Raw genomic sequence first — 22,199 nt, 5'->3', positions numbered from 1 at the left:
AATAAACAACGACTAGCCAATTTCATGCCACAATCACAAAGACGAACAGGAACGCTATGAATGCTCCGGAAGCGACGTCAAACGTGCAACTCGGAAGGCTGGCGTCCGAGGATTCAGGAACACACCATGAACGTCCTACCTATCGTCTCCCAGGTTCCTCAAGCTGCAGAGCGGGGATAAGTGTTTAACTTTAACCGGAAGTTATAGCGCCCGGAATAGGAATTGCGGCACCAAACTTTTTTTGAGACCTAAGATACCTATAAGTCTGAACATTTTGAAATCCTTTTACCGCTCAGAGATCGAGCCATGGGCCGCTAAATAAAAATAATACCCGACCCCTAGAATAAACGAATAGGTACAACAAATACACTGTGAATACTTAATAAAAATAGAAAAAACAATTATTTGTTTTACTCTGAGCCAGTCACCTCTGTTTCTGCCCCTATAGTTAAAGCAACGCAGGCCATAGAGAGAAGGTAGGAAGTGAAGCAACACCTAAACAACAGGTGGCTGGATAGACCTTTAAACGAGGAAACTGAACTACCTCTCCTTCCCGCTTCTTCCATGTCCTTTACTGTACTCCCGCCTTCCTCTCCTTCCCGCTTCTTCCATGTCCTTTACTGTACTCCCGCCTTCCTCCTCATCTTTGGCCTTTCCCTCTTCCTCTCCCCTCTCCCCCTCCAACTAGCTTCTACCATGTCTCTCTACAGCTGCAGGTTGGCATTAGTAAGGGGATGGGTAGTCTGGGCCATTTTTGACACACACACACACACACACACACACACACACACACACACACACACACACACACACACACACAAGTAGCTTACAATGGCGTCTCCACCAGATGACGTGATTGGCTGGACCGCAGGTGTCCGATGAAAAGCCAGACGATGAGCAGGGAGTGTCAATTAGCCCCTCGTTCGTTTATGTCTCTCACACATCCCTTCTGTGATCATTCGAAAAATGCCGCCCATTCCTGGTTCTCATCATCCACTCCACTAGGCCTGTTCTGAATGATAGATCCACGTGCGTGCGGACGTGTCATACCGCTGGCGTCTGTGTGAACGCTGTAACAACACCCCTCTTGTTATAGCCCCTGAATCCACCCAATACGCCTGCGATGACGGCGAATCAAAGTGGCAACATCCTGCAAATATACTGAGATTAGCCAGGAGGGAGACCGATACCTTTCTCACAATGCACAGTTCCGGAGAGCAGGGGCAAACACGCATGTACACACATGCGCACACACATACAGACACACACACACACACACACACAGCAGTCCTGTCAGCCTGCCAACAGACTCCAGATCTGTCCTGGCTCCGTTGTTCAAGGCTTCTCTATCTCTTTCTCTTCTTCCCTCTAATTGGCCAGAAGCAAGGAGGAATGTTCTGGAAAGGAAATCTTTAAAACAGTGATCTCTGCTCATGGGTATTATTCAGTCATTTAATGAGGCTGCCAAAAACAGAGTGCCTTGAAAGCAAACCTAGACATGTGACTACTCACAGGAGGTAATATCCCAGTTTGTGTATAAATGGGCCAAATGGGGATGTTTTTATGAAAGCCCTCTCTCTCTCTTTTTATCCCTTGTTTAGGAGCACAGCTCAAAGAACCCTGTCAACACACACACAAACACACGCACACACACACACACATGCACAAACACACACACACACACTTTGACTTGGCGGGCTCCTGACCCATCTGACTGGCCCCTCACATGTGTGTGAATGTCACACACACATAAACACACACATTTCCTCCGGTACAACATCCACATTAAACGGTTATAGTCACACCAGTCTAGTTGCAATCGCACACAAAATTGTGCATAGACTTCACTTTCATTGAGATTGTGCGCAGACAATTGTGCACAAAGAAACTTCCAAGAGTGCACACACAAGTGCACACACACACACACACACCCCATCCTTCCATGGCCTGGAGAGAGAGAGAGAGAGAGAGAGAGAGAGAGAGAGAGAGAGAGAGAGAGAGAGAGAGAGAGAGAGAGAGAGAGAGAGAGAGGAGGAGAAGAAAGGGGAGAAGTGTGGGGCTGATGGGGGACAGGTCAGTGGGGGTGGTGGCGGTATTTATAGACAACAAGGGGAGGGATGCCCTCGTTAGTTCACGCCCCACCAGGCCAGATGACAGACGCGCCGCAGAGAGCGATGTGACCGAATTACTCACTCCAGCGCCCCACGAGGGGGCCCTGGGAGAGGGAGAGGGAGAGAGAGAGAGAGAGAGAGAGAGAGAGAGAGAGAGAGAGAGAGAGAGAGAGAGAGAGAGAGAGAGAGAGAGAGAGAGAGAGAGAGAGAGAGAACCGATTATGAACCTTTCCAATCGGTGCCCAGTGGCCTATTTACCAGAGTTGTTTACAAACAGCTTCCTATTTCCACTCCCTCCGTGACTGTGATGAAGTAACAACTACGCTTCAACAAAAAAAAACACCAACAAAAGAAAGAGAGATGACGGGGTTAGGGATGGAGAAGAGAGGGGTAGGTTGTTTTTTTTTGCCCTTCAAAAAACTATTCTTAATACGCATGCACACTGCCCCATCAGACACGGATTCGACATGTGCCGACACATACACTAACCTACGACGACAACAACAACAACAACAACAGACAACTACTACCAACAGGTACGGCCCCCTGGCCTGCTGTCGGGGACTTGGTGGTCATGTGACCACCTTTAGCATCTTGGACACAACTATTCCTAGGAAGGGTCGAAGCGTCCACGGTAGTGCGTTGACATCCCTGTCAGACTACGGCGGATCAGGCCCTTATAGACCGGGTCAGCTCCGGTTCCTAAGGAGGCAGCCCCATGGCTAGTTAGCTTCCCCTTGCGCAGAGGCCTTGCTCTTAATCCCCCTCCTCAGGGTCTGACAGAGAGCACTGGAGGGCCGGCCGCACACCTCTGAGGCCGGGACCCGGCCCCCGACCGCGCCCCATCTTAAACACCGACCCGAACCTCATGACTCTCTGCTGCAAAGATTCCGAGATAGGTGGAAGACTTATGTCTGATGACGTGGGTCTGTCGGGCCGATGGCAGGAAGTAGAGAAGAGAGAGAGATGGAGAGAGAGATAGAGAGAGAGATGCTTGGAGAAGATGACACACTCGTGTTAATGCAGAAAGGTACACATGAATAGAGGAAAAGCCGCAAAAGAGAAGAAAGCTCAAGAAAGGGGGATTGAATCGAACTGAAAGATCAGAAGGATTGAAAGTGATATGGATTAAAAATATAGAGCCCCCCCCAACAGCTCAAGGCTTTATACGTGAACCAATGAGAGAAGGGAAGAGCTGTTTCCTGTTGTGATGCGTAATAAGGGTTCCGTCTCTCTCTCTCAGAGTCGTGAAACTGCCCATGTAGGAGAAGGAGCAGTTGGTTGAGAAGGAGGTGGATGAGAAGGAGAAGGAGGCTGTGTGGGTCTGGTACAATTCCCATCATGGTCATGCTCCAAGTTTCTGAGCAAGGTACCCAAAAGTCAATTTTGGAAAAAATCAATGTGTACCTACGAGGCCAAGAATGCATTGTATAACCTTACCAGTTCCATCAAACCTGACACATTACTACCCACGATAATATTTGCTCTCATAATCTCCTACCATAGCCCAAGTTAATTAAGGTACTTTTTAACAACCGGCCAGGAATGCTACAACCAATCTCGCTGTACTCTCCCTCACTCTCTCTCCCTTTCTCTCCCTGGGACGGCCAGTTAATGACGTGAGATTCACGATGTGTGAGTTTCATGGGAACTGCAGTCCAAGGGCCATGACTGTACTGTGAGTCAATGTGGCCGCCGTCGTGGTTGGATTAAGGTGTCGCTTATCCCCGGTTAACCTCTCTCACTTGGACCAGGAGGAGGCCGATGGCAGAACCGTCTAACCTGCAGAGCGAGGGCCGGAGCGTGACCGGTGAAGGATGCAGTTTGTTTGAACCCGGTATGTAAAAACACTCCCTGAGGTTAGAAGGTCCACAAAGACAAATCGAGGAGGGCCTCTCTCTCTCTTTCTCTACCCCCCCCCCCCCCTACCACCGCCGCCCCGTCTCTCTCATCTTCCTCTGAGAACGCACACACACATTTAAACACGGCCACCACCATATACAATACACTCCTTCGCCCAGACTTCGTTGAGTTCAATCGTCTCAGAGCTCCTCTCCCTCCTCCCCCCCCCCCCCCCCCTGCTCCCTCCTCCCCCCCCCCCCCCCTCCATCAGCTCAGCAGGATCACTGATGTGAGGTCTTTTGTGTGACGGGTCAGGCCGGCCCAGCTCGGAGCTCCTCTACGCCCTGACCGGTGACCCGGGCACCACCTCTTGAAGAGGTTTTAGGGTCACGGGTTCACCGCAAGGTGACTCAACTGTGAACGCAGGCCGGCGTCCTCTTTCAAAGAGACCCCCCCATCCCCCCCCCCCCCCAATTCTTTTTTTTTCTTCCCCTCTCAAGATCCCCTCTCTCTAACCTGATCTCCGCCTTTGCTTTCAATACCCCCTACCCCCCCCCCCCCCCCCCCTCTCCTGCCGGCGGCATCGTCAGAGGTTGACCCGCTGTCTTAGCACTAATTAGCATAGCATCCTGGAGCGAGGAGAACAGGAAGGCTAATAGGGGGGGGGGGGGGGTTAAGTGTGGGGGGGGGGGGGGTAACAAGGGCTGGAGGCGGGGGGTCTCAAAGCCTCAGGTTGCCATCCGTAGCCATCACCTGACCGCCTTTACATGGGTAGCCGGGGCCAGAATGCAGACAGTCTGGAGAAATGCATGTATACTGACTCGTGAACTATATAGGGGATGGTGAGGGGGGGAAGGGGGTTGTGGTGGTGGGGGGGGCTGCAGGATTCAAAGGCATCCACGTGAGGTGTGTCTCAGTGTTCTGTCTGCAGTTTGCTGGGTTTTTGTTATGTGATCTCTGACACAGATGCAGGTTTTGTCAGGATCGGACGTGAATAACGCACGCAATCAGACCAGATCTAACCTGTTTCTTTGTACAGGGAAACCCTGTACAAAAGAAAAAGTCAAGTGGTGAATTGTTCATCTGAAAATATTTCATAATATATCAGTTAGGATTTGACAATCAGCCGACTTTTGATTGGGCCTGAGGATTCAGATTAAATTAGGCAAAATGTAAATCAGGGAATATTCCTTTTGTTGCTCTTGGTTCGGTTAAATAAAGTTGTTTTTTTAATAAATATATATATGATCGCCAACGGCAGACACTTTCAACAACATCATTGTTTTCAGTTGTCACTGTACTGAAAATATGTGTTTGCTATGCACTGCTGTTTTAAATGTTACGTGAAAGTACAATTCACTAATAATGTTAATATCCCAGTTTGAGACTTTATTAAACGTTTTTATTTGACGCTTTTAGGGCAGTTCAAGCCCCCATTCAGCTGACGATTTGTATGCTCATAAAGATTCAATGTCCTCTTGGCTTTCCTGGTCTGTCTAAGTCTTTTTTATGAGTATAGAGGACCACAGAAAAAAAGAAAACCCCCAAAGCCACAAGGGGGAAAGAATTAACCCTGGAGGAAGGGTCTTTCCTCGGTTGGCACAGCAGACATAGGAAGCAGTCCATTTCATTTCAAAGTAAGCGCATACATATAACTGTGTCTCAGCACCAGCAGAGGACCATGATAGCTCGGGTCTGTTTCTTACCATTTCGTCCCCACACTCCGTGCCGTCGGCCGGGGGCATGTGTTGTGTCCGACACCCTTTGTGGTCCCCCTCTGCACTCGTGCACCACAGCCTCTTGCATTGTATCTGTTGAATAGGTTAAAGTGATAAGCATCCACGTTATACATGACATGGCATTAGGGGGCAGGATAGTGCGGTAATGGCAAGGACTGACATCCCAGCTGCATTCTGCTGGATGAGTAGCCGACTGAGAAATGTAATCTAAGACAGCTTCAGAAGTTATTATGAATACATACACAGGGGATAAAAACGTTTTTTTTTTAACATTCATCATTGAGCCAGGCCTGAAGTGACCTCATCTTCACCGGGTACAGACCCAGGTACAGTCATTTTAACGTCGACTGTAAATCGAGTGTGTAACCGACCTGAAAGCCGTCAGAAATCCAGACACCAGCATTAACAGCCACCTGGACCGCCATTACGAGCGCTAACGGGGTTAGCCGCACGTTACCCTAACAGTTTGCTGGCGAGGGGCCAACGAAGGGCGGCGACCACAACTAACAAGGGGGGCTCCTTTTCTCCTTCTTCTCTTTGTTTTGTGTCGGGGATGTTCAACAATGCGTCCAGCGAGACAGCTCATTAAAGCAGAACAAAGCTAATTTACTTATAAAAATGATGCCCCCCCCTGGTTCGTGTTGAAAAGGAGTACTGATTAAAAGCAGCAGGTAATGTGTGTGACTTCATCATTACAGGCCCATGGCGGTGGAAGAGCCACATGAGTTAAGAGGAGGGCTTTGACGTGTGGTTATGGCGAGTCATACAAAGAGTCTGAACGTGCTGGGATCAAACACTCAGGAAGTGCCGTGTGTACACTACACGCCGTCGTTCAAGAGTGGGATGAAAGTAGGTGAAACCCTGAGTACTCCGAACCCCTTCCCCCAAGGGAATGTACCAGGGTTTGGATGGGCCTGTGAGGAGGTTCCATGTTGATCCGATCCCATTTATCCCGACTCGTCTGATACATACTACACAGACACCAGATGGTGTATGAGCACCTTTCTTACCGTATTTATAAACTTCATTGACAGAAATATGGCCTACTGCTCTTTTAATGACTGCTTTGGAGACAAATGTCTGCTAAATGGTAAATATTACTATCAGAAATATGTCCTGGAGAGGACAGAGTCATGGTGGCTCATCATCATTGGATTCTGCCTTTTTTAATCTCGCTTTGACCCACTTACCATGTATGGGCAAACTTGGGAACCAGGTCCGAACATCAGTTCACACTGTTTGTTGGCGTTGTAGAGTTGACCGGGAAGAAGAGTGGGCATCTCGTACTTCCTAGCTGTGGGCTCGTCCAGCAGACACTCCCCATATCCAGTGCTGAATGAAGAGGAAAGAAAGAAGATTTGTTATTTTAAAGCGAGGAAAACGTACACCGTCATGATTCAAACAGGCTATCAGTACCATTGGGAGAGTTATTTTAGAAATACATACAATTCTGTGTATAATAACTGTTCTATAATTGATCAATGTAAGTATACAGGCTAAGTAGAGACCGTATCATTTAGCTGGGTAGGGGCCTTGTATTTTTTCAACAGTTGGTGGTTTACCATTAGTGGTCTACTTGTTTATAAACCTGCTAGTAACTGCTTGCCATCGTGTGTTATCTGATCTTCTTTATGTGGGTGGTCCACAAAGCTGACAACAACAAAAATGATGCCATTTCCTTTCAAGGTTTCTTTTCAGGTAATGTCAGTGATAGGTGAGCCAATTGCCAGAACGTCAACATAACCCACCGTTCACGCAGACGGATGGATCTACATGTTGACCTGTGTGTTTGTACCTCAATAGCCGTGTTTTTGTTTCTCCGTTCAGAAAGGAAACAAGCGCTTCATGAGCCATAAAGAAGCCCTGATTATATTACATCAATCTGAAGCCATCTTAGACCATAATGAAACATTGTACAGGTCTATCGGCCGCACCCAACCTCCAGACATCCTGACGGAGACAACAAAAGCACAGCTGGATTGAATGTATGCACAGATAGCTTGGGTGAGCTTTAAAACAAATCCCACACAAAGCCCAGTCAAACACCATTAGTCTAGTCTTCAAGTCTTGTTTTATTTGCCTTTGCCTCGCCAAAAAGGAAACCGAGGGATAAGACATGTATAGATGTTCATTTACACATGTCTGCGCCACTTCAACAAATTCTGCATGGGATAGGGCAGCAACAAAACACCTGTTCCATACAGTGTCAGTGGATGTTGCGAAGGGCCGTAATTACCTGTCATCAGGTACAGTCAATGTCTTTCAGATCTTTTCATCTTATACCTCCTCCGCTTGTTGTGTTTTCTCTTTTTTTTAGGATGAGAGAGAAAAAAATGGCGCTCAAAAAAGTGCCAGGGACGTTGGGAAATATGCTATAGGGGCCGTGAACCTGGTGCAGGAGAGACGCAGTCGTTGAAAGGAGTGAACTCGCCCGTGGAGCCATCATAAAGACAGTCCCATACACGGAGCGTCTCTCACCAGCTGGTCATCTGTCTCATCAAGTACAGAGCAGGGCCAACCTGATGGCAGCATTATTAAATCCAGGACAGATGGGACGGCAAAGGAGAATGCGGTTGTTTTTTTCAATATTGTGGAGATACACCCCCTTTTCCCTCACCCCCTTTCTCTCCCCCGTTTGGGTATTTAGAGACCCGGGGGTGAAAACGGCTTGGCCAACGGAGAAGACTCCACACGTGGAAACGTTCGGTAGACTACTGAGACTTCTTTAAAGTGGATTTATCTACGAAGATGCGAGTTTGTGCAATGATAAAGGGGAAGGAGCGGCCATGTTTTACCACTGATGGTGGAATTTGCCGTAAGATGGCAGTATGCTGTGGTGCAAAGAAACAAAAGGAAGGTGTTTTGGGGGAATGGGACTTCCAACTTCTTAACAAGACCGCTTCTAAGCTACAGGAGTGTGCGTCAAGCAAATGCTGATTGGTTGAGCCAACACAGAAATAGTAAAAAAACTGCGCAAGCGACATAAATTTCAAAAGGACGTTTCAGGGCATTTCTAACTGACCTTTTAAGGTTTGTTAAGGGTTTCGGATGCAAATAAAACACAAGGAGTACCAATTGTACCAGCTGTGGTACCATTTAGTTGAAAAAAAAATGATGTTATGCAACATTGACATTTCTCGGGCTGTGTAGCACTGATTTATGAGGGTATAGTCGGTTGTGAGCTGCGGGCCTTGGCATCGCATTGGAAAATGATAGGGATCGGTAACTACTAATGATTATGTGGCTTTTAACACCCAATCCACGCACAATTAGTGGGGTGGTGGCAGTCAGGATTTTCATTTTATTTTATATTAGGGTTTCTGTGGCTTAAATCCTTTTGGCGGGAGGCCAAGGTAGCGAATGAATGGTCTCTTTATGTCGCGGTTCTGACAAATTCACATCACACAAAGGCAGGACGCTTTTCATCAACTTTTCAAGTGTGAGAGCTTTTTTCACATTATTACACCGATACTGAGATCATAGGATAGGCGGTGGTGGTAGTGGCGGTGGTTGAGAAGGAGCAGAGGAAGAGGAGGCAGAGGAGGAGGTGAAGGAGGTGGAGGAGAGGGACACGACGGCTTTCTGAAAAGGGAAGGTGTGTCGATTGAAGATGAGGGTCAGGCACCCAAGTTGCCAGTGGAGCAGGCATTGGCTTGAGTACTCTCTGGGGAGAATGGGCAGCCCGATCAGAGATATACTTGACCGGGTCAGCCCTAGCCTCCAGAAGTAGGGGCTGGCTACCTGGCTGGTGCGTTTCTCATTGTTTCCTTGGGAGACAAAAACTTCAAACTAAACAATTGCTACACTCTCAAGAGCCCTCTTCTCCCCACTGAAGCTCCCTGCTTGAGGCGGCAACCAAAAACAATCTTTTTACTCCCATAGGGAACAGATTACTTGAAGGGTAATTGAAAGAACACATTTTGATATCAAATATATCAGAATGGCCCGAAATGGTTCCAAGATGTGAATGCTTGGATGAGAAGAAGATCTGATTCTGATGAATGGTGGCATGTGTGACGGATTGATCGCTCTGTTTATTTCACAAATCCCCAGCATGTTCCGACATTCAAAGGGCTTTGTACGTTCTTCCTAAAGCTACGGTTAGCGAATCGGCTCCCACCCAGTAAAACCCTGCAACTCCTTCTGTACATGCGTTGTCCATCAACATCGCTACGCCTCAATTAAAAATAAGGTCCCAGTCATCCCGGGATTGGATTAGCCACACATTACAAAACATCTCCCCCTCGCACACGAGGCCACCACTGTTAATACAAAGCAGACCGCGGATAATGACAAGATTCAAGGAGACGCCGATTTCCCCCCCACTGGCCGAGCTCATCGGGTCGTAGTCGTCATCGGAAAGTATGCGACGCGTAACCTTAAAGCCCCAACGAGAGGCGATGCCTGGCGCCGCTGCTGCTCCCAGGATGCATCTGGGCAACAACGCACCTCATTGTGGAGGCCTCCACAATCAACAGAGGATGGGAGTAGGGAGAGAGCGTGAGTGGTGCCGGGGGGGGGGGGGGTCGCTTTTGGGGATGGTGTTGGGGCGCGGGTGTGAGAGATCACAGGGTCAAGTCAAGGGAAGATTTAATTAGATCTGACATTTCGCCATCTCAAAAGGGAAGTCCTTCCCTGGGGTCCATGTTCCTCGGCAGCGTTCTGAAGAGGGTGCACGGCGGGGTTGCCCTGCGTTACAGATTCTGGCGAGCGAAGGCACGGCACTGACTTTAATGACTGTTTGCCAACCATTGAGGGACAGAGACAGATAGAGAGAGACAAAGAGACAGCGAGAGAGTGAGAGAGAGAGAGACAGCGAGAGAGAGAGAGAGAGAGAGAGAGAGAGAGAGAGAGAGAGAGAGAGAGAGAGAGAGAGAGAGAGAGAGAGAGAGAGAGAGAGAGAGGAGAGAGAGAGAGAGACAGAGAGAGAGAGAGAGAGAGAGAGAGAGAGAGAGACCGAGAGACCGAGAGACCGAGAGACCGAGACAGAGAGTCAGGCTCTTTCAGTGAGAGAGAGAGACGAGGGGAGGCTGTGGGTGTGTGAGGGTTGAGTGGTGGTGGGTTCAGTCGCTCAGGTCAGCTGTGGAGGACCCCTGGATTCAAACAGGAAATAGTGTCTCAGCTCCGGGGCAATAACAACTCAACATAGTTTACACTGAGTTGACCTATATACATGGAGCTGCGCGAGAACAGAGTGCCTTGGCTCGTAGGTGGAAGAACCGCGGATAAACAAACGGCGCCGTGGAGCAGGCGTCCACATGGCAGGACGGAGGATCGCGATTGAATTAGGCCGCCACTTTTCTCTCTTCCGTCAGTACAGAGAAGCTGGCGTCATGAAGATGATGCAAGTGTTTTCTTTGGAAATTCCCTTTCTTTCAGCAAGTAGGCACATTCTCGCTTACTGAATAAACGTCTGCACCGCTCACTTCCGATTCAAAAGCATCTTGTTCAATTGGTTCAGACGTGTTGGGAGTGTGACTTTCCTCATTTGTGCTTGTCTTCTTATCTGCCTTCTTTTTGCCCTTACTCATGAACATGAGATACATTTGTGAACAGAGGCAGAGGTTCTGCTCCAGGTACCTACTCCAGAAACTCTGTGATGTACTTGCGGCTGCACTTGGACCAGAACCAAGGGCTGGTGTCGTAGTTGAGCGTGGGCGCCATGACGTGGAACTGGTGCTTGACGCCCGCCTCCTTGCACTTTGGGTTGTCATCATGGGGCATGTTGAACCTGGACCAGAGACATACACATTGTAGGGGGGAGAGAGAGAAAGAGAGTGTGAGTGACTGAGTGAGTGAGTAAGAGAGAGAGAGAGAGAGAGAGAGAGAGAGAGAAGAAGGAACACACACACACAAAGTGTTACGAGCTGCTTAGTGGATCAGTCATAGTGAGCAGGATAAGTGTCAAGGGGTTTATAATCTGCCAATTTTAACAAGGGATTAAACCGGACCAACCCCTTTGGATGACCAGCACGCACAGATGCAGGCGCCAAACTGCATGAAAAGCAGAATTTAAGCACACACACAATAATGGAACACACACAAACCACACAGAACAGACACACACACAAGAAACACACACAGAGCCACAGGAAAAAAGGTTCATCCACGGACACATGTACAACATCAAGTGCGAACTGCGTCCGCAACTCTGCGATTCCTCGCCTCAACAGGGTTCAGATGAGCTTAACCCGACCGCTATGAGAGGATAATACGTTAAAGACCGCCTGATGAATCAAACTGACCAGCATATTCTCTCCATCATCCCGCCAATATAGTGAGACCCACCTCTGGCTCACCTCCAGGAGGTCAGAGGTCACCGGCTCACATTTTCTCAGGGCTTAACGCTGAGGGAGGGAGTGGTGGAGGGAGAGGGGGAGTCAGGGAGGGGGGGGAGGGAGGGAGCATGTGCTCAGAGACCCATATGGAGCTGCGATGTAAAAAACATGCTAGAGCAACCAAAGTACTCGCTTTCCCAGATGCACATCAGTGTATTCTTCCCAGATGAACAGCAAGTACAGAAGACTATGTCTATGTGCAGAATGGAGCTTTATCATTGCAGATGTATGGCTCTGAGCTGCGGTTTGGCATATGATACATGGGGAGAAACGGGTGGATCACAGACTCCTGCAGGGAATAGAAATACACACACACGTGGTATAGTTTGTGTAGTGTTTAAAGGGCAGAGCTTCAGGCAAGGGGGGTGAGGGGGGAGGTGGGCTAAGGGTCATGACAGGACCACAACATAAACAAGGTCCATCAGAACTGGCATGTGTCGACCCTACGTGAGGCCCTGAGGCAGAGATTGGTTCAGCCCCAGCCTAATTACAACCTGCACTACTCAGTCCTTCTGATGGGGGAGAGCTACTAATACACTCACTAAACTGACCCCAGATAGGTGCAGAACCACGACGGTGGAGGTAACATCTAGACAGGAACATGATAAGTAATCGGATAGGTTGCATGTTCTGATACAGAAATAAGCACAATTATTTCATGCAGAAATGAGGTAAAAAATGTAACAACAATACCACCTCCATGAGGAAAAGCTTTAAAGACTATCCATGAAAAAAAGCTTTATTGACACAAGAGACAAAAACAATTGCAAACCTGCAAACTTCCAATCCGCATCGACGGATGCCTTCAAACAAACTTATAATCACTAACTGTCATCCCTCAACACACATCTCTCTTCCCCGACCACCACCAGCACCACAACAACAATAACAGCTTTGCAGTCAAAACAGCTTTGCAGTCAAAATCCTCCTGCACTGATGTCTTCAAATAGAGAACACGGTGGTCCCCCGATGACAAAAACAACAGATACAACTTCCCTGAAATGCAGTAAATTACCCTATGAGCATGGTGCTCAGCAGAGCCTGAACCATGACGAAGCCGTCGGGATATCCTGCGATCGTAAATAAGAGGAACGGCCAGTACTGTGAGGCCCGGGGGGGAACCTCCGCCGTCGGCACTGCTGGAGTGAGAGTGAGAGCTCTAGTTCCAACTAAGGGACATCGAATACAACCCACTGATTGGGGATTTAAAAAAAACAAAGGCCACGATAAAACAGTTAAGTCGCACTGGGTTGTATTTCTTTGCAAACTGTCGCTAGCGGTCTGAGTTTCAGCAACCCGATAGCCTCGTTTGCCGCTCCCGAGAAGTCAATCTAATCGGGAGGGGAGATTTAATGGAATTTGCCGTCAATTAAGTTTTGGAATGCAGCCTTCTTCCCAAGCTGTCAATGGGCCCGAATGTCGTAACAAAATGTGTGTGGGAGGCGGATTACGCCTTAAGACAATCTAAGACCTTTGATTGCGAGGGGCGTGACAATGTACGATGTGTTGCCTTTCACACCTTAACGACTCTGCCGCACTCTCAAATCCCCCCAAACCCATTACACATTACATATTCCTAACAGTCAGCGGAGAAGGGCCTCCCTTCCATTAGTCAGAGTCTTTATTTCTCTAAACATGCGGCTCCCAGTACCTGACACTGGCATCCCCAGAGGGGCTAAACACTCACAAGCGCTCCCGCCGTCGAAACGCAGGCGATTAACAACGCCAAGAAGCGGAGCCAACTGGCTGTACAGCTCTGTTTGTGCTGCGGCGCTGAAACAGTGCTACGCGGGGGAGGTTGGACAGAAAGGGAGGGAGGTGGCCTTCCACTCTCCCTGGGCCAGGAAGGGCCTTTCTCCTGCTAGCCGGCTGCTGCCTCGGTCCAAACACTTCACTGGAGCAGTGTGTGAGCGGGGCAGCGTAGGAAGCAGAATTACTCTCATTCTTAGCCAGTGGCTCACAGTGCCGGCCGTGACACTGGGCCCATTTACCAGGCAGGCCACTTGGAAAGAAAGGAAAAAAGCCAGACGCAGAACTGGCTCTCGCTTTGACACCCGCATGGTGCGAGGGATGGAGCCAGAAAGGGTAAAAAGGGAACAAACGGGGGAGAAAAAGGAATGACAGCATACAGTTGGGGAAAAAAAGAGTCGTACAACATCCGCTTTAGTGGATTAGGAGTGTAGATCTTCTAAAAAGGAGGTCCACTTCAAATGAACCTTTCAACATGTGAAAGAAACGTGTTGGAACTGAAAAGAAAGCAACAAAACAAAAGAACGACTCGTACGGTACCACTGAAGAGTTAGGGTTAAATAAAAAGGATGATGTCATTTTCATAAGTGCTGCTTTGATTTACAAAGGGTCCACTATTCTGTCAACGGAACACGGGGATCTAGATGTTTATAATAGCAGTGTTTGGAAAGGATTTTAAGGATTCATATGTTGTGACTTTATTTTGTGTCCACAAAGCAGGTCATTCATTCATTCATTCATTCATTCATTCTGTCAAACCGTATGATCTATTTAAAATGTATATTTCTGTGGCAACATTCTCTTGGAAACCCTTTTCGATGGAGAGTTGCGTCATGCTAACAGTGCCATCACAGGCTTATTGCGCAGTGTGCTACGACCACAGATTGACAAGCCTGTGTTTACTGATGCAGGGGTGGTGTTATCTCTCTTTGAAAGTGATAGCGTCTGCAACAGGGCTAGGGCGAGCTCAGCTCCTGAATGCTAATGTCTTAGCTCCTGGTGATTAAACCACTTGAAAAGAAAAAAATTTAAAAAAAAAACGCCAAATTTTGACACCATGTTTACTTACAGACGACACCAACCTTCAAAACATGGGAATGCGAGCGATCTTCTTCGAAACCACATCAGAGAACACATTGGCGTTGTCTTTTCATGTTTTTTGCGGCTAAAACCGCTGGTGGCTCCAGACAGAGCTACGACACCCAGAGGGTTAACTCTCCTGGGGCGATACAGTAAGGCATTAAGGTCATCATGATATTAAAAACACACACACACACACACACACACACACACACGAAAATCACTTCATTATGTTTTGCACCTGCTTCTCCCGAGCTTCAAGTTTTCTTGATAAGAGGGCTTTGTTGGGTTGGGGGCAAATGTGGATGAGGAAGGGTTGGTGGTGGTGGTAGGACGGGTTGGTGGTGGTTTCGGTGTGTGTGTGTGTGTATTTGTGTGTGTGTGTGTGCGTGCGTGCGTGTGTACCATGTCAACACTTACACATGGCCCAGCTCGTGAGCGATGGTGAAGGAGGCACTGAGGCCGTTCTCCTCGCTGATGGAGCAGCTCCGGAACGGGTCGCACATGGTGCCCAGCTCCGCGAGTCCTGTTGGTTAACACACACACACACACACACACACACACACACACACACACACACACACACACACACACACACACACACACACACACACACACACACACACACACACACACACACACACACACACACACACACACACACACCAGAATCATAGGACTGGTTGAATAAGAAAGCACTGTTCTGGAGGTGATTAAATCATTCAAACCCACAACTTGTGTGCCGTGTCAGAGAGATTAGCATGGCTGCCAGTCGCCCCCTAGTCCCCACTGCTCTGTCCCCATTATATTATTAGCTGACAAAAAAGAGCAGAATGCATGAGCCTTGAGCCACAGAGGGGAAAGTCAATTGAGGTTGACTGGAGGCAAAAGACTATGCGACGATGAAAGGAGGAAAAGAATAGTTCACCTAATGTGTCGCATTTGTCCTTTGCCCGGCAGATGTCTTCCCTGAAAAAGAGGACAAAAACACAAATCACATGAATCCCTCCCCTGGGGTGACGAAACCCAGGCGGACACGTGTCTGCATGATGTTCCTCTTGTGTGTTTCTTCTCTTTTGACTTACTTCCACATGGGGTGGATCCAAGACATCCGTGGATGGTGGGTCGAGGGGTAAGGGGTAAGGGGAGGGTATTATTGGTGTATGGATGGGGGGGGGTGAGCTCGGAGGGTGACGGAGTGAGAGCTGGAGGGTCACCTGGTGATGAGCAGGGCGGTGTCGTGGTGGGACGGGTGGCTGTCGTCAGGAACATTCTGGGCCTGCTGCCACACGCAGAAGTTGTGGAGGGTCTGGGCGGCGTTGAAGTTCACCGTTGGGCCTTCCTGCGATGGAGGGAGAAGAAGAGGAAGATGACGAGCTTGGGGACGTAGGGTCAGCAGGGTTAACTCAGTTTAACGTTTTAACTCAGTACCTGGGATAATCACTTTAGGACACCCACTGGAAATGTTAGACCTTGTTCTAGACATTCTAATAAATCCATATGCTCGCCACTTTTCAATTGCAAAGTACCCACCCGAACACAAAACATCTTAACAGTGACGCGCCCCGACTCCTACACACTACCACTCCATCGAAAAACAGACGTTAAGGTGTTTTATAGTATGTATGCCGTACTATAATTCTACATTAAAAGAAAATCCGCCACTTTCAAGCCAGGGAGCCATGTCAGCATTTGGCCGCTTGCAGGTGGCGAAGCCATCAACACATTGTAACATTTCTCCTCTCCGCTTTTCGAAAAGCAGGCCTCTCCGGAGACGTAGGACCGTACAAGGCAGGCTCTGTGTCCTCCTCCCCCCCCCCCCCCCGCCTCCTCCCCAGAGACAGAAGGGAAATGAAACCCACCACCAGCTATAGGGACACCTGCGCTGACGTCAGGCAGCGAGCTAGGAGAGAACCCGACCACACTGAAGGGGGGGGGGGGGGTTCCCAGGTGAGCTCACCTGTTCATTGTGGATAATGACGAGCTTGACAATCACAATGTTGATGAGGTTGCCTACGCTGGGGTCCCGGTACACAGCTGCTACCTGTAATCACACAACACACACACAAGAAGAAATGCAAACCTCCGCCGGGCTGTAACAAGGCACGCATTGAGGGTTGTGGAGCTGTGGTTTGGATTGGAAAGGCTGGACTTATGACCGAGGGTGTTTGGTTGAAACAACAAACCTATGTGATAATAACATGTATTATCATAATTTAAGTTTTTTGTTAACATACTATAACAGCCTTTTTTTTTTTTAAGTTACCACGTTCATTTCCCTTATCAATTAAGCTTTTTGTTTGTTAAACCATATATCATCATAAATTATGTTTTTTTTTACCATGGAATTTGTGACAAAATCTCCTCCCTCTCTACGCTAGCTTATTGATGGCTCACTCATCCAATCCAGCAAGACCTCTTCAGAGCCCACTGACTGGACTCTAAACGTCAGCAGGATACCTGGAGCCATGCATGACCCGAACCCTCTGACAGACCCTCATTAGCCCACCACAAACACTAGCCCCCCAGCTCATTAGGTCTGCACGGAGAAGGAGAGAGGCTAGAAGACACAGCTACCTTTACTAGCTCGGCGTCTAAAGGACATGTTGTGTGCGTCCTCGTGCACCAGTGTGTGAATTCATTTAGGTCGGTCCTTGATCCTGGTCTGAGCTGGAACAGCCTCACACAGTGAGGGACCAAATTACAAGTTCTGGAAACCCACAGGAATGTCCCCAGCAGGAGCGCACACGCATGCAAGTGCACGGAAACACACACATACAAACACACACACACACACACACACACACGCGCCACACAAACGTTCACATTTTCTCACCCTACAACACGTGTTGTTGGTAGGGTGAATTTAAATGACATCATTCTCATCTTCATATCAGAGACCTAAAAGTGTGTTGCGTGAAAGCCCCCCCCCCCCCCCCCCCTCCCCAGATCCCCGACTGGCAGGGGGTTATGTGGTAACCATGGCGATGCTGGACCAGGCTTGGCAGACTTCCCTGTTCCGTTCAAAAGTGATTCCTGTTAATTTGGTCGAATAGTGGGCACTTCCAATGGATTAAAGTCTGCAAGTTATGAAAGAGAGAGCGTAGCGTGTGTGCGTGTGTGCGTGCGTGCGTGCGTGCGTGCGTGCGTGCGTGCGTGCGTGCGTGCGTGCGTGCGTGCGTGCGTGCGTGCGTGCGTGCGTGCGTGCGTGCGTGCGTGCGTGCGTGCGTGCGTGCGTGCGTGCGTGCGTGCGTGCGTGCGTGCGTGCGTGCGTGCGTGCGTGCGTGCGTGCGTGCGTGCGTGCGTGCGTGCGTGCGCGTGTGTGTGCGTGTGTGTGCGTGTGTGTGTGTGTGTGTGTGTGTGTGAGTGATTGTGTGTGTGCGTGCGTGCGTGTATGTAGTGGACGCCTGTGGATGGATAAAGGTGTACAATTTTCATAAGCACGTAAACATTACCACAAGGGGTGGTCATTTTAGGGGTAAAATACGCAAATGTTGTCATGTATTCTCCTAACCGGCGAGTTTTGTTGGGGTGTGTGTGTTGTGTGGGCTGTACGTTTTGACATGTATGGGTCAGACCAAGATCCGGATGGTTCACTCAAAATACTGGGGAGCGCTCTGTAGCACATTTTATTTTCCCCGCCAGTATTAGGAAACTTTAAAATTAAATGATTTGAACATTCTTCATATACTGTCAATCTTAGTGGAGGACAGGGTTTAATTGAATGACTGATTGGCTTCACGGGTAATCGCTTTTTACAAACGACACCCGACTGTGAGACTAAGGTACAGTTCTTAAGGCTATCAAGATTGGTGAAGGGGTTGACTTTCTGCCTCAAGCTCCCCCTTCTCTCTCTGTCTGCATCTCTCTCCCCTAATCACTTCCTCTCTCCCTCTCTGTCTCTCTCTGTCCTCCCCTCTCTCCCCTTCTCCCTCTGTCCCTCTCTCTCACTGTCTGTCCTCCCCTCTCTCCCCTACTCAGTCAGGCAAGCTCTCTCTCTCTCTCTCTCCCTTCCTCCCTCCCTTTCTCTCTCTCTGACATTGACCTCACCATAAGTTTAGGTTGAGTCAGACGTTTTCATCATAATGCTAAGATTGTAGTCAATATGGGAACTTCATAAGTTATGGCATTTAAGTAAAACAGCACAAAGACTTTGGTTGCTTTGGGACAAACAAATGACTTGGACTAGGACTCTCCTTATCAGAATAATGACAAAATGTTCCCTAACAGGATTATCAGTGAAAATAAAGCAACAAGATTCTAGACCATGATCACAGATCTATTGAGTAGCCAAAATCCAACTCTCAAAATCACTTCCATGTGCGTGCAATAATAATATAAATCATAATAATGATAGTATCATGCTACTTTTACTACACACAATATAAGCACTATTACAACCCACTTCTAAGACTATAAGATTAGGATAAGATGGGAACAATTCTAATTTATTAATCCCAGATGGGAAATTATAAATAACTAACAATAAATTACATTATACGGCAATCGGTAGAGGCTTTTATCTGAGTCCTCCAATAACATGAGGATCAGGAACCACCATCATCAACAAAACAACAAAACAAAAAATAACAATAATTACAGGCATTATAATCATTCTAATTATAACAAAAAAATATTTAAAAGAGAAACATAATTTTACTTACTACTGACATGATTGTGAGGATGTAGTGCTCCAGGTTGCGTCCGTGGTGTCGCACCATCTTGGCATCCGCCGTCACCATCAGCTCCACGTAGCGGGGGTAGGACAAGAAGCGCTTGCGTCGGCTGCGAGCCCCGTGGGTGTCGGCGGGGCCGCTGGTGGTGTTGTTGCGGCCTGGGTTGGTGTCGGTGTTTGGGCCGGGGTTGGGTTGTTGATCGCGTATGGCGTCGCTGACTGACTCCAGCTGCTCCGCCATATTCCTGTTGTTCTCCAGAACCACGGGCCCGGACGCCTTGTTCTCTGTTGGGGTCATAAAAAAGGGAATTGCGGTTTCAACACCATGTGGAGACGGGCTCCAACACTTGCCCTTGAGAGAAACGTAATTATGTACATTTTCTTTTGCAAAATCACACGTTGTATTTTCTTTCCAATCATTTTGAATGTGAAACGCCGTCAAAAGGAGAGCTCCGGTTTTTCTAGACGTGACGTACTTTTCCAACCAAATACAAATCAAAACACTCCCTGCCAGACATGCACATCCATAACTATTTCTATTTCCTGAGGAGAGAGCCGGGAACGTCTACAGTCAGGGCATAGGCATTCAGCTTAGCCGCATTCCTATGACATAACACTCAGCATTCTGGAGGGCTGGCAAGGCCGCCATAACATACCGTATCATCTCAAAGGCCAGAGAAGAAAACAGTCGCCGGAGCCAACATGCGACATGCGGTCACTGGTGAGCCCTGAATAGCTGTTTATGCCCTGAAGTCAATGCCTAGACAAACACAGAAGATCCCGTGACGCCGTTTTTATGGCCATGCCCGCGAGGCACCCGGACATCAACCCAGGCGTGGGCACCACATGGCGGGGCAGAAAATACTGGACGATACCTTTGGCCAATCAGATCCACTCATAGTTTTCTCCTTCTCTTTCTATATATATATATTTTATTTTAAAGGAGACACTTAAAGATATTATTTTAATTTTTTTAGTATCCCAACCCAGCTGCTCAATATGAAGTTATCTGCACATGGTCAACGGGTATTGCTTCCAGTCCTTTTCCTCTCTCTCTCTTTCTACGCCTCTCTCTCTTTCTCTGTCTCTGTCTCATAAGAGACCTCAGCTGAAATGCACATGTGGAGTAAAAGCTGCTATCAGCAATGGATTCCATCACCATGAATAACTACAAAAGAGAAAAGCGAGGGAGAGGAGAGAATATAATTGATAGTGGGGATTGTTCGATTCAAAAGAAAGGCTCAGATAGTTAGACAGGCATAAGCAGCAGGGGGAAGAGGAAGAGGGTGACTTTCTTCTGAGAATGTGTCCAAGATGTCAGCTTAGGGAACAACAAAGTATGTAGGTACCAAGTTTCATGTTGTTATTTTTATGTATACACACACGGGCAACACTTGTTCTCTCTGCCCAGTTATACGAGTGATGAGGGGGAGGGGGACTCCCGGGCACAAAAATGCACGGGTCCTGCCATGAGGACAGGCCGAGGATGCACCACACAAGACCGGACCAGACAAACACAGACCTGTCAGCTATAGAACAAGACAGAACAGTACAGACCAGTCAGCTATAGAACAAGACAGCCCAGGATAGACCAGTACAGACCAGTACAGTATAAGGCCAAGACAGACCAGAACAGACTACTAAACTTAGGCCAAGACAGACCAGTACAGGCCAGGACCGACTCTTTCTAGGACAGAGAGGCCCAGCCTCTGAAACGCCTCATCAGCGCACACACACGGACATCAAAGAGATCATCAAAGACTCTGTCGATGCTGCTACAGTGTGTTACAGCGCGATGGAGGAGAGGGAGGCAAGGGAGAGGGAGAAGGGTAGGGACAGGGAGGGAGGGAGGGGAAGGGGTAGGGACAGGGAGGGAGGGAGACGGGTCGGGAAGGGGAGGAGAAGGGGAGGGGAAGGGGGAGGGACAGGGAGGGAGGGGAAGGGGGAGGGGAAGATGGAGGGACAGGGTGGGAGGGAAAGGGGGAGGGAGACGGGGAGGGACATGGAGGGGAGGCAAAGGGATGGAGGGAGGCTGGAGACACGCGGAAGGGAGGGAGGGGAAGAGAGACAGGGAGGGAGACAGAGAAAGGGTGTGTGAAAGACTGAGAGGTGAAGAAAGAAAGAGAGTCAGAAAAACTACAAAAATATGGTGGCTGTACTAATAGCTTCTAAATTAGCTCATACTATAGCCACACACACACACACACACACACACCTCTACACATACCCACACACACATCCCCCTTTTCAGCGGGGGATTGAGCTGCGGCTCCACCATGAATAGACAGGAGGGACCTCTCCGAACCACTGGGTACCAAGCCTCAACATCATCATCTTCATCAAAATGCGCCCGTGCGTGCACCCAACACCACATCAAGAGCAGTGCTCTGGAACTCCATTACCCAGAAACACTCTGTAAACCCCAGCAAGTAACTACAGTGATTTCAGGTTACGGGTTATAAAGAGGTAGGTAGGAATAAATTGTTTTAACATATTCAACATATATTAACCTAACCTAGCCGACCTTCCCACAACCAAACACATGTTGCTGATGTTCTAGTAGCACTGTTGGTTATGTATTTCCCGATATGTTGAATCTAAATCAATTTCAACACTATGGAAACAGTGAAAATGCAGGTTCCTTTGCCAATTTACGAAAGAGCCA

At 48.4% G+C, this 22,199-nt stretch overlaps 1 protein-coding gene across 1 annotated transcript in view; it reads right to left on the bottom strand.

Annotated features, from left to right (window-relative positions):
* Positions 1-22,199, bottom strand: part of LOC130388802 (A disintegrin and metalloproteinase with thrombospondin motifs 20) — a 96,120-nt gene that overhangs the window by 61,516 nt on the left and 12,405 nt on the right. The window contains exons 4-11 of the mRNA XM_056598337.1: positions 19,524-19,819; positions 16,820-16,903; positions 16,077-16,201; positions 15,788-15,828; positions 15,280-15,385; positions 11,277-11,423; positions 6,883-7,024; positions 5,660-5,764 (exon numbers count right to left, since the gene is read on the bottom strand). Of these exons, the coding sequence (XP_056454312.1) occupies positions 5,660-5,764; positions 6,883-7,024; positions 11,277-11,423; positions 15,280-15,385; positions 15,788-15,828; positions 16,077-16,201; positions 16,820-16,903; positions 19,524-19,819 (1,046 nt within the window). The remainder of the gene's footprint in view (positions 1-5,659; positions 5,765-6,882; positions 7,025-11,276; positions 11,424-15,279; positions 15,386-15,787; positions 15,829-16,076; positions 16,202-16,819; positions 16,904-19,523; positions 19,820-22,199) is intronic.

The sequence above is a fragment of the Gadus chalcogrammus genome, chromosome 9, assembly GCF_026213295.1.
Source record: "Gadus chalcogrammus isolate NIFS_2021 chromosome 9, NIFS_Gcha_1.0, whole genome shotgun sequence".
Taxonomy (NCBI): Eukaryota; Metazoa; Chordata; class Actinopteri; order Gadiformes; family Gadidae; genus Gadus; species Gadus chalcogrammus.
This window is presented reverse-complemented; position numbering and strand designations above follow the sequence as displayed.